The sequence below is a fragment of the Corvus hawaiiensis genome, chromosome 12 (assembly GCF_020740725.1).
Source record: "Corvus hawaiiensis isolate bCorHaw1 chromosome 12, bCorHaw1.pri.cur, whole genome shotgun sequence".
Classification (NCBI taxonomy): Eukaryota; Metazoa; Chordata; class Aves; order Passeriformes; family Corvidae; genus Corvus; species Corvus hawaiiensis.
Window position 1 is genome coordinate 7447675 of NC_063224.1, and position 10626 is coordinate 7458300.

At 62.1% G+C, this 10626-nt stretch overlaps 2 protein-coding genes across 2 annotated transcripts; one reads left to right on the plus strand and one right to left on the minus strand.

Moving 5' to 3' along the window:
- Positions 1–71: 71 nt before the first annotated feature.
- Positions 72–4585, minus strand: LOC125332085 (C-type lectin domain family 18 member A-like). The gene is made up of 12 exons (XM_048316699.1): positions 4348–4585; positions 3565–3656; positions 2917–3141; positions 2755–2852; positions 2148–2269; positions 1950–2057; positions 1653–1745; positions 1412–1518; positions 1143–1272; positions 976–1072; positions 806–897; positions 72–643 (listed from the first exon to the last, which is right to left on the minus strand). The coding sequence occupies exons 1-12, from the start codon at positions 4445–4447 to the stop codon at positions 606–608; spliced, it is 1302 nt and encodes a 433-aa protein (XP_048172656.1). The 5' UTR covers positions 4448–4585; the 3' UTR covers positions 72–605.
- LOC125332089 (fibulin-7-like) lies at positions 4574–9681 on the plus strand. The gene is made up of 9 exons (XM_048316702.1): positions 4574–4648; positions 6167–6368; positions 6814–6970; positions 7127–7297; positions 7467–7592; positions 7750–7872; positions 7962–8099; positions 8189–8327; positions 9009–9681. The coding sequence occupies exons 2-9, from the start codon at positions 6300–6302 to the stop codon at positions 9367–9369; spliced, it is 1284 nt and encodes a 427-aa protein (XP_048172659.1). The 5' UTR covers positions 4574–4648; positions 6167–6299; the 3' UTR covers positions 9370–9681.
- The last annotated feature ends 945 nt before the right edge of the window (positions 9682–10626 follow it).

A 10626-nucleotide genomic window follows, 5' to 3' on the forward strand; every position in this document is an offset into this window, starting at 1 on the left:
GCAGGCAGGATGTGGGCTGTGGCTAGGGAGAGTCTGGTGCGCTTAGGGGATGAAAAAGAGACAAACTGCTCTTCCCAAAGGAGAGAGGGTCTTTATTAATGACCGGGCAGATGATGATGAAGGACCAGGTGATGGTGAGGAACCCACCAGGCTGGAGCGTTCTCGCCCAGGTCAGTATGATGGCTCAGAGCTGAGCCTGATCCTCGCCCTGAGCTGTGCCAAGATCTGCACCCCCAAAGAGCCCCCTTGGCCCCTCGTCACACTGAGACCATAGTCCAGACACAGCCCAGCTGCTGGTTTGGGAGGAGGATGCTGTTGTACTTTGCTGTTGCAAGGGCATCTCCTGCCCAGGGTGTTGCAGGGTGATAGTGACAGAAGAAGGTGAGGGGCAGAAGAAGATGCTGTTTCAGGGATGCTGACGTACAGCACACCCCTTCTTGCCAGGTCCCAGCGCCATGGGTCCCCTCAGCCCCTCATTCCCTGCACAAGTGAGCTGTGGGGAGATCCTCCTGAGCCATGGTCCAGGCTTGGCACAGCACCAGGGTCCTCCTGAGCCACAGGTTCAGCACAGCAGCCAGCGCTGGCCGGTTCCCAGGGCTACCAGCTCAGGGGTACCTCTGCCACAGGGCGATGTGTTCCTGGGCTGCAATGGCATGTGTAGAGTCAGTGCCTCCCACCCCAGGAAAGACACAGAGGTCTGGGCAGGGCTGGCAACAAGGGACAGACCCATTAGAGCTGGGGATTGGCACCTCCAGGGCCCAGCACAACCAGGAAGGCACGGGAGGGTTCCCAGCCGCTCACTCACCGAACTGGCAGATGTACCGGTTTCGGGTCTTACAGCGCTGGTCGTTCCAGTTGAAGGCGGCTGATGCTTGCATCTCCACACAGTTCCCAAACCTGTGTCCCACCAGGAGGGTGGTGAAGCCAGTCAGCAGGCACACCATGCAGAGTTCGGTGTCCTCTAGATCCACTTACCCCTGGTTGTCTGGCTGCCCGAAAGCGAAGCTGGTGAACGAGGATGGCTCACCCACATCCCAGCGGAAGGAAGCCCTGGATGTCTTGTAGGTGAGACCTGGGGGAGCAGGAGGTGGGTTGGCATGTCTGCCAGCACCCTGGGCACCCTGCCCCCTGCTCTCTCTCACCGATCCAGAAGTTTCCAGTCTCAAAATCAGTGTCTGTCACCCTGTTACCCATCTCCAAGCGGCTGAGGTAGAAAGCCAGGATGTCCTGAACCTTCTGGTTTCTTATCTGGGCCAGCATCGCTCCTTTCTCCTGTGGGGGAGGGAGTCAGTCTGCCTCACCTGCATGGCCCAGCCCCATGCCAGGCAGAGGAGAGATGCCCAGGGGAGCTGGAAGCTTGGGTGGCACTTTTCAGCTGCACAGGGACGCTTGGAGCACCCCAGGAGTTCACCTGGCATTTAATTTTGGCTCCATAGTAGGTGTCGGCTTCAGGGGACACCATGAAGCAGTCGCTGTCTATCCGCACGTCACAGGCATGGAAGGGGAAATGGATCTTTGCTGGGGGCACAGGCAGGAGCAGGTGGGTCCTTGTGCTGGCAGAGCTGGGCCCACAGAGGACCCTTTGCCCCACTTTGGGGTCCCCTGCCTGTGGATCCCTGATGCCACCCCACAGCAGGTGGCATCAGACTCACTGCCGCACTCGGCTCCACCATAGCCCGTGTCGCAGAGGCAGGAGCACTCCTCCTTCCTGAACCTTCCGTGGAGGCACTGCCCGCTGCACCTCACTGTGGGCACAGCACGGCATTAGCTGTCAGGGGGCTCAGCAGCCCCTGCCGCCCCGCGCTGCTCCCCCTGTGCTGGCTGTGCTGCCCACGCTGCACCGGCCGTGCCCATGAATGCCTGCACCGGCCCTGCACCTGCATGCACCATGCCCACCCTGCACACACCCTGCGAACGAAGCCTCTGGAGGCTGCACGGTGCCCTCTCACCTTGGCAGTACCTGCCCGTGTAGCCGCGGGGACAGGCGCACTGGCAGCTGCTCATGTCGAGGCGCCCGCTGTTCCTGCAGCTCATGCGACAGGGGTTCCTGGGCACCTCTGGAAATGCCAGAGCGGCAGTGAGGGCGTCAGGGGTGGAGACAGCATCACCAGGGCCATGCAGGGACCATGGTGACAGGGGCGACTCACCGCAGAGCCCGCCACTGTGGTCCCAGGACTTGAAGCAGCCAGAGAGGCCGGCGGTGCAGAGGGAGCACCAGGGTCCCTGCTTGTAGGGCACGATGGGTGTCCCAGCCACCTCCCAGTTGCCCCTGGCCCCACAGGCAGCTGGAGGAGCATGCCCTGCCCACCCGGGCAAGCCACACTCCTTTTCGGGGCAAGCCCGCACCCACATTGCAAAGCCGCGCCCATTTCTAAACCACAGCCCTGCCTACATTGCCCATCCCCACCCACTTCCGACACTCGGTCCTGTCCACGGCACTCAGCCCTGCCCACTTCAGCACACAACCCCGCCCTCAACATCCAGGCCCGCCCACTCCCAAAACATCGCCCTATTTACATTTCCAAGCCCCACCCACGCCACCCAGCCCCACCCCCTTCCAGTGCACAGCCCCACCCACCACCGGGACAAGCTCCGCTCCCCCTCCTGCCACACATCCCATAGGTCAACCCCTGCCCTACCTGGACACACCCGGTTGAGACCCCACCCACACCGCTAAGCCCTGCCCACCCACGCCAAGCTCTGCCCCTCTCAGCCGCACCCACCATGCCGCGGCCCCACCGCGCAGCCCCTTACCCCGGCGAGTAGGCGCAGGCGAAGGCCTCGCTGGGACCGTGGGGGCCGGGGCAGCGATGCCGGCCGCAGCCCAGCTGCCCCGCCGTGGCCCACACCAGCTGTGGGAGAGCGTTGTCACTGGGGCCCTGACCCCAGCGACCCCCCCATGCCCCTCATGCCCACCTGGGTGTAGTGGCGGCAGGTGGCATTGCCGGCGCAATGCCCCGTCCCATAGTCATAGCGTTGTCCCTCAGCGAACCAGAGCTCCAGCACAGCCCCAAAGCCTCCGGCGCCCGCCGGCAGCAGGACCTCGCTCCAGCCCAGCTGTGGGGCTGGTGGTGGAGCGGGGCCCTCCAGGCAGCTCGCTGCCCGTGCCCCCGCCAGCCGCCCCAGCTCCTCGCTCCACTCCTGTGGGGATGGGCATGAGCCACCCAGGGAACAGCCCGAGAGGGTTTGGGGACCACCCAGGCCGTCAGTCCAGGGGGTGACTGGGGGGCACAGAGGGCCGACATGCGGGGTGCTGCAAGGGATCCCTAGGGCCCAGTGCTGCCTTTGATGTGTGCAGCTGTGGGGTGATCAGGAGACATCAGAGGGATATGGGGGACCCCAAAAGGCACCTCAAGGGACCAGCCCTGCTTTTGGTGTGCCTTGGATATGGCAGTGCCGGTGGCATGCTCTTCCCCAGGGGCCCCACATTAGCCAGCTCTTCTGCTTCATTAGCATGTTAGCAAACTACTGTGTATCACCCATGGTCTGCCCACCTCCCTGGGCACGGAGTGGGAGGTGGATGTGACATCGAAGGTGGGAGACAGGACCGGCAAGGGGGCTCACCAGCTTCTGCATGTTGGCAGCGGGGGGCTGCACTTTGCTCCTCAATTTGTTGTGCAGTGAGAGCACCAGGAAGGTCTCCTTCATGCTGAGAGCTAGAGTGGGACAGGAGGGGGTACAGAATGGGCCAAGGGGGCTGAGGGGTACAAGTGCCTTCCCCCTATCCCTGCCCTTCGGGAGGCCGTGGGAATTCCCCCTGAAGGGTCCGACCGCAGCCAGGGATACCGGGAAGGCACCCGGGTCTCCATGGAGACTTGAGGGGAGAGAAGAAAGAGCTTTTGGGCTGAGAGCACAAAAGGGGCAAGGGGCCGAGGGGGGGGGGGGGGACGGGACAGCCCGCTGGGCCCCTGTCTCGCACGGGTGGGCTGAGACTGCCAGGAATGTACCCCCTCTGCCCCCCCACCTCTGTCCTGCCAGGGGTCCAGACCCCACTGGGCTAGACCCATCACTAGCCCCCATCACCAGCTGCAGGACCCCCAGCCCCCTTCCATCATTAGCTCCATCCCATTAACAGCCCCAGAGCCCCCTGGTTCCACTGCAACCTCAGCCCCAGAGCCCCCCAGCTCCATCCCATCACCAAGCCCATATCCTCTCTCCCAGCCCCATTCTATCCTCAGCCCCCATCACCCACCAAACCCCCCAGTGCCATCCCTGGGTGCCTATCACCCATCCAGTCCCCCACATATCTGGTCTGGCCCAGGGGGATGGTGCTCAGGGTGCACTCATGCCCCCAAACCAGCTGCCTCCCAGCCCTGCTGCCGGGGAGGCAGCCCCTCTCCCAGTTACCTCCCGGAGCCAGCGGGGACAACTTTTCTGGAGCATCCGACCTCGTCTCACCCACCCTCCATACCAGGAGGTTGCAAACCAGCAGGACCAAAAGCTTCATTTAAGTCCCGGGATGGGGGGACCAGACCCCCAAGCTCCGGAGGGAGGACTGGGGAGAGCCGAGCCGCCCCGCAGCAGCGCTGGCTTTGGGGCGAGCTCGGCCGCGCGCTCCTGCGTGCGTGTGTGTGTCTGGTTGCCGGATTTGATCCTATTCAGGACTCCAGACAGGCACCGCTGGGCAGCGGGAACAAAAGCTTGACGGGTGAGTAATAGCTCTGTCAAAACAGTTGCTCGCTGGAGCGAATGTGGCAGACAACTCCCGGGGCCCCGGACTGCAGCCCCGCCGGGATGTCCCGCAGCGGGGTCAGCCCTCCGTGCTCTGCCCCAGCCCCGCTGCCGAGCCGGGGTCGGGGTGTGAAGGCAGCCGGAGCCGGGGTCGCAAGCGGCACCCACTTTGGGACAATGGGAGACTGGAAGCCAAGGGGCTGGGGCAGCAAGGGGGCCCCTGCTGCCAGCCTTCCTCCTGCCCCATGAATTAAACATGCCGAGGAGGTAACACACACCGCTGCAGGCATGAAGCCAAATACCCGCTCCGGAGAGCTGGGCAGCGTGGTTACAAGGTGGGAGGATGTGAGAGCCGGGGGCCGGCGGCGGGAGAGATGCTGGGCCCAAGGGGGCATTGTCTCCGCAGGCACCCGGGGTCGGGCAAGGGTCTCAGAGCCCGGGCTGCTCAGGGAGCTCAACAGCACCTTGAGAGCTCTGCCCCAGCACAGGGCTCCCAGAACCCATGCCAGGTGCTCTCCTGGCACAGGTCAGAGATGTGGGCTCCAGACATCCCTACTCAGGATTCTGAAATGCCACAGGCAGGAGGGACTGGAAGCATCCTACCCAGAAGCTGTCAGGGTTGAGCTGGGTGTCAGCATAAACCCAGCTCTAAAATGCTTCAGTTCCCTCCGCCTGAGTCTAGCCCTGACCCTGGCCTGAACCCTGGCACTAATGCTAATGCCAACCCCAACTCTCATGCAAACCCTCCTGCTTATATGGATCTGAACCCTTGGCACTGGGAGGCAGTGTCCTAACACTAACATTAACCCTAACAAAAAACCTGACTTTAGCCCTAACAATTACTTTAATGCTAATCAAAACATTAAACTTAATGCTAACTCCAAACCTAATGCTAATGTTAAACCCAACTCTAATCCTAACCCCAATCCTAACACCAACTCTAATCCTAACCCTAATCCTAACCTCATCCCTAGCCCTAATGCTGACTCTAACATTAAGCCTGACCCTTATGTTAATGCAGACCATAACATCAGCTGCACCTCAGCTCCAGGCTGCAGTAGAGCCCTGGGGTTCCCCTCTGAACTCCAGCCAGGGTTGAGCTCACCCCAGCAAAGCTGTGCAAGTCCAGTGACCCCTCAGCATTCCTGGGCTACCATTCCCAGCAGCCCCAGCCCCACTGGTGAGCAGAACCCCCACAAAGACCTCAGAGTCATCTTTTCTCCCAGGAGACTTTCCCAGGCTTAGCTAGTGCATGGGATTAGCCTCATCCTGCATCTCTGCATGCCGGGGACCCCCAGAGCCGGGACTGGCTGTGTGGTGAGCCTGGCACCGCCAGTACCACCGTAAGTGCCGTGACAGCCACCGCCTGGCCCCGATATCTGCTGGCCCTGGGACATGAAAGGCCCCCAAGCCTCTGATGTGCAGAGAGGGGAAGGAACGGAAGGGAAGGGAAGGGAGAGGCTAGAGCCAGTGCCAAAGGGAAACTTTCCTACAGCTCGGCCTCAGGCAAGGGAAAAACCAACAAACACATGGGCACAGGCTGCGGATAAATCCCAGCGAGTGCAGGAACACGGCTGTGAGCAGAAACAGACCGTCAGCGTCTTGCCCCTGTGATCAGCCCCGGCGTGATGCTCCTCATCCCACTGCCAGCCTGGCTGGCCCTGGGCATCCTGCAGCTGCCCCTTGGCAGCTCCCAGGTAAGGACCCACATTCCCTCCCCTCCAGCCCCACAGCAGACCTCCCTCTGTGGGCTGCTCAGCACCCACCTCTCACACCCCAGCACCCCGACACCAGCTCAGAGTGGGGGGCACAGCACAGCCACAGCACCTGTGGAGCTGCCAGGGCCAGGGGGACGGACATGGGGCTTTTCCCCTGCAGCAGTGAAATGATGTTACATGCACTGAGGGCATGAAGCTTCTCCACACCATCCAGGTGCCAGGGCAGGACCGGGAGGTGGGGGCTGAGGCTGGAGCAGACACGGAGCCAGGGTCAGACCCCAGCCAGGATGGGAAGGGGCTCTGTCCAGGGCAGGACATCCAAACCAACCCCAAAGATGCTGCCTGCTTGGAAGGCTCCTCCCAGGTTGTGGCAGGGTGGCAGGGTAACCCAGCTGGTGGTTGGGATGTCCCCGTGTTCCCCCAGGAATGCCTGAACCGGCAGCAGGCGCTCAGCGTGGTGCGGCAGATGCAGAAGCTGCTGGTGGCACAGGAGGCTGCCCACCTGCGGGGCACGCGTGGGCTCCGGCACCAGCTTTCCATCCTCCATAGCCGCCTCCAGAGACCACCCACCAAACGCAATGGTAACCCTGGCTGGTCACCACCATGGGTGACATCCCCCCCGGGTCGGCTCTGGACCCACAAAAACAGTCTGGGCAAGGGACCCCCACCTGCCTGTCAGGCTGGGGTTGGCTCCAGGCTGGCAATGTCTATCCCCACCCATGTCTGTCTGTCCACAGAGACCTGTCCGCAGCTGGCAGTGCCCCTGAATGGACGGATGCTGGGCCGGAGCCTGCGGGTGGGCCACGAGGTTCACTTCGTCTGTGACGCTGGCTTCCGGCTGGTGGGCTCAGAGACCCGCGCCTGCCGGCACAACCGCACGTGGAGCGGCACCCAGCCCTTCTGCAGAAGTGAAGTGGAGCAGGGTTGGGATGCCATGGGCTCCACCCTTCCGATGGGCTCCTCTGTGACCCTGAGCCATGGGGTTCCATTGCTCTGCCCAGAGGCTGCAGCAATGGGCACCGGGGGTGGGCAAGGATGCGCTTCTCCAGTTGATGCTCATGAGCTCCTTCTCCCTAGGTATTGATGACTGCTCCAGCAACCCGTGTGCCAACAGTGGGACCTGTGTGGATGGCAACCAGAGCTACACGTGCCTCTGCCCCCCAGGCTGGTCAGGCCCCAGCTGCCAGAGCCCCATCTACTCCTGTAGGTGCCTGGGTTTGGGCTGCAGAGGACAGGGATTCTCATGGGGACACTACCTGGCCATGCTGTGCCTGTCTTCCCCTTCCTTGGCAGCCCCCCAGAACCTTGGCCCCCACCATCTCCCCATGCCCCAGCATGTGACACCTGCTGTCCCCTGCAGACTGGGTGACACTGAGCAACACCTCCTTCAGCCGCCAGCCCCGCTGTGCCGAGGGCCGCTCGGGCTCCCGGCGCTGCAGCTGTGACACCGGCTTCCAGCTGCGACCTGGTGGCGTGTGCCAAGGTAAAAGGGGTGTGAAGATGATGGAGGGTGGGGAACCAGGGCTTGGTGGCAATGGGATCTCTGGCCATTCCCCACTTTGTTCACTCTAGATGTCGATGAATGCCAGCTCTACCAGTCCAGCCCCCAGACGCAGATTTGCCTCCATGACTGCCTCAACCTCCCCGGCTCCTATCGCTGCCTCTGCCCCCCTGGGTACCTGCTCCATGCTGACCGCAACGCCTGCGAGGGTAAGAACCCAAGGTGCAGGGCAGGGAGCCTCCCATGGGAAGAGGGGTGCAGTGGGGACAGCCCCACTCACCCTGTGTCACCACCACAGACGTGAATGAGTGCACTGGGAAGCAGCACAACTGCACCCAGGGTGACCTCTGCATCAACATCTTCGGGGGCCACCGCTGCGTGCGCCCCAAGTGCCCCCCGCCACGCCACAACACCAGCTATGTCAAGACCTCTGCCTTGTGAGTACCACACTGTGCATGTCCCCAGGTGATGGGTCCTATTGTGCTCTGGGGACTGTATTGTGTCACCCAGGGCAGCAGGGAGAGTGCCAGCCAGCACTGGTAGCAAATTGCCACATGGGGTGCTCGGGTGTGCTTGGCATGCTCCCTGATGGTCTTGGGATGCTGGGGGTGCAGGTGGGAGCACCCCAATACATGGTGGCTTTATCCAAGATCCTGGCCCCTCTCAGACCTCCAGCCTGGGGGGAATGATGCTGGTTTTCCTCTGCTGCACATCCATGTGGTGCCATCAGCTACCTTCCATCAATCCCAGCCATCCCACTCTTGAGATTAAACCGCTTTGTGCCCCCTAAACAGAGGAGCATCCCTGATCCTGACAGGTTTCTCTTCAGGAGGCACATCTGGCTCCATCCCTGGCCTTCAGCTGGGACTGTGGCACCCACCCAGTCTCACCCAGAGCTGTGTCCCTGCAAGCCATGGCATATGCCTGGCAGAAGCAGGGATGAGGCAGAGATCTGCTGCCAGGCACACTCGGATGTGGCTGTCTTGGGTTGCTCTGCCACAGGACCGACAGCAGGGCTGGAGATGCTGCACGGGCTGGGCTTGTGTGCAAGGATGAGGGCAGCTCCCTGAGAGCCAAACCATGGCAACTGAGCGGTGGCATCCCTTCTCTCCTGGCAGCCAGTGCGAGAGGAACCCCTGCCCCATGGACAGCCGAGCCTGCCACCAGGCTGCCAGCTCCATCTCCTTCCACTACCTGCCGCTCCAGGCCAACCGCACAGTGCCCCGTGTCCTCTTCAAGATGTCCACCACCCGCTTTGTGGGTGACAGCCTGCGCTTCACCATCACGGGCGGACGGGGCCAGGGCGTCTTCGCCGTGCGGCGCTCAGACCGGCAGACGGGAGAGCTGCTGCTCGCCAGCCCCGTGGTGGGGCCAGCCACGCTGGAGGTGGAGCTGGAGATGAGCGAGTTCTCCCACAAAGTTCTCCTGGGCAAGCACATCTTCAAGGTCACAGCCTTTGTGTCCCCATATGTGTTTTGATTCCCTTTGGAGGCAGGGGTGGGGCCATGCCAGGGTCTCTCCTGGGGAATAATGGAGCCGGTTCAGCTCAGTGGTCCCAGTTTTTGTCCCATTGGAGATACCCCTCTCCCATCATGCTTTCTCATAGCCACCACAGCAAAGACTGTGTCCCATAGGAAAACCCGCACGGGCAATGGAAGGAGCAGCCTGGGGGTGCCTGCCTCTGCCAGTCCCCCTCCTCTCTGCCTGCATGGCACAAAGAGGGGAAAGACAGAGTGAGCCAACAGCACTTGGCATGCAGATTCAGCTTCTTGTACAAGATGTAATCTCTAATAAAAGAAAAGTGGCTGTAGGAAAGGTGTCCTCCTTGCTCTATGTTTTGTGCTCCTGGGGCAAGGCTCCTGGGGACAGCTGGTGTCTGTGCTGATGGCAGGGTCACCTTGCAGAGCTTGGGATGCCAATAGAGCTACCAAGCCCATCCAGGGTCATGCAGTGTCCATGTCTCTTCCAGCAGTACTGTTCCTGGGGCTGTGCTGAAGAGTCCCCAGCATAAAAATGGGAGATGGGCTGAACAGAGAGTCACAGAATGATTTGGGTTGGAAGGGATCATCTTGTGCCAACTCCACTGCCATGGGCAGGGACAACTTCCAACATGCTGCCCTGAACATCCTGCACAGCCAAGACTCTCTGCAGCTGCCTTGGCAGTGCCTGGAAAGCACAGCAGGGCTCCCTGGCACTGGTGAGCAGGGGATGGTGACAGGGGCCGTGCTTCCTTGTGCCCAGGAGACTTCCCTTTGCAACAGCTGTAACAGGAGCCAAGCCCGTGGCTGGTCAAAACTGCAGCTCCACAGCTCGCCAAGCACTCGAGCTGTTCCCCTGCACCCGTCTCGAGGAGGGTGGGCTGTGAGAACAAGTGGGTTGCAGCGCCGCACACTCCTTGGGCACCGCCAGCCACCGCCAGCATGGCCAGACCCCTGCGCAGGGACAGCAGCTGGGGGTTGAAAAGGTGACGAGGGCCTTTGGGGACAGCGAGGGAAGGACACGCCGCCGCCGGGACGCCCTTCCCTCTGCACACAGAACCCTTCTTAGGTGAGTGTCCGGCCGCTGCCCCTCGCACAAAGCTCTGCTGTGCGCAGAGCGCGGGCGGCTCATAAAGAGCTCCTTGTGCACCGCCGCCAGCACGGCCACCGGGACCGGGCTCCGCACGGCTGCTCCGCTGGACGGGGCGGAGAAACCTCCCCAGGGGCAGCGGAGGTGCGGACTGGGCTGGGGGGGCCG

Coding starts and splice junctions, on each gene's coding strand:
- LOC125332085 (XM_048316699.1), bottom strand. CDS start 4,447: ATGAAGCTTTTGGTCCTGCTGGTTTGCAACCTCCTGGTATGGAGGGTG. Junction 2,853..2,916: donor CCTGCCGCCACTACACCCAG/GTGGGCATGAGG, acceptor GCTCTCCCACAG/CTGGTGTGGGCCACGGCGGG. Junction 2,270..2,754: donor GCCTGCGCCTACTCGCCGGG/GTAAGGGGCTGC, acceptor CTGTGGGGCCAG/GGGCAACTGGGAGGTGGCTG.
- LOC125332089 (XM_048316702.1), top strand. CDS start 6,300: ATGCTCCTCATCCCACTGCCAGCCTGGCTGGCCCTGGGCATCCTGCAG. Junction 6,369..6,813: donor TGCCCCTTGGCAGCTCCCAG/GTAAGGACCCAC, acceptor GTGTTCCCCCAG/GAATGCCTGAACCGGCAGCA. Junction 6,971..7,126: donor ACCACCCACCAAACGCAATG/GTAACCCTGGCT, acceptor GTCTGTCCACAG/AGACCTGTCCGCAGCTGGCA.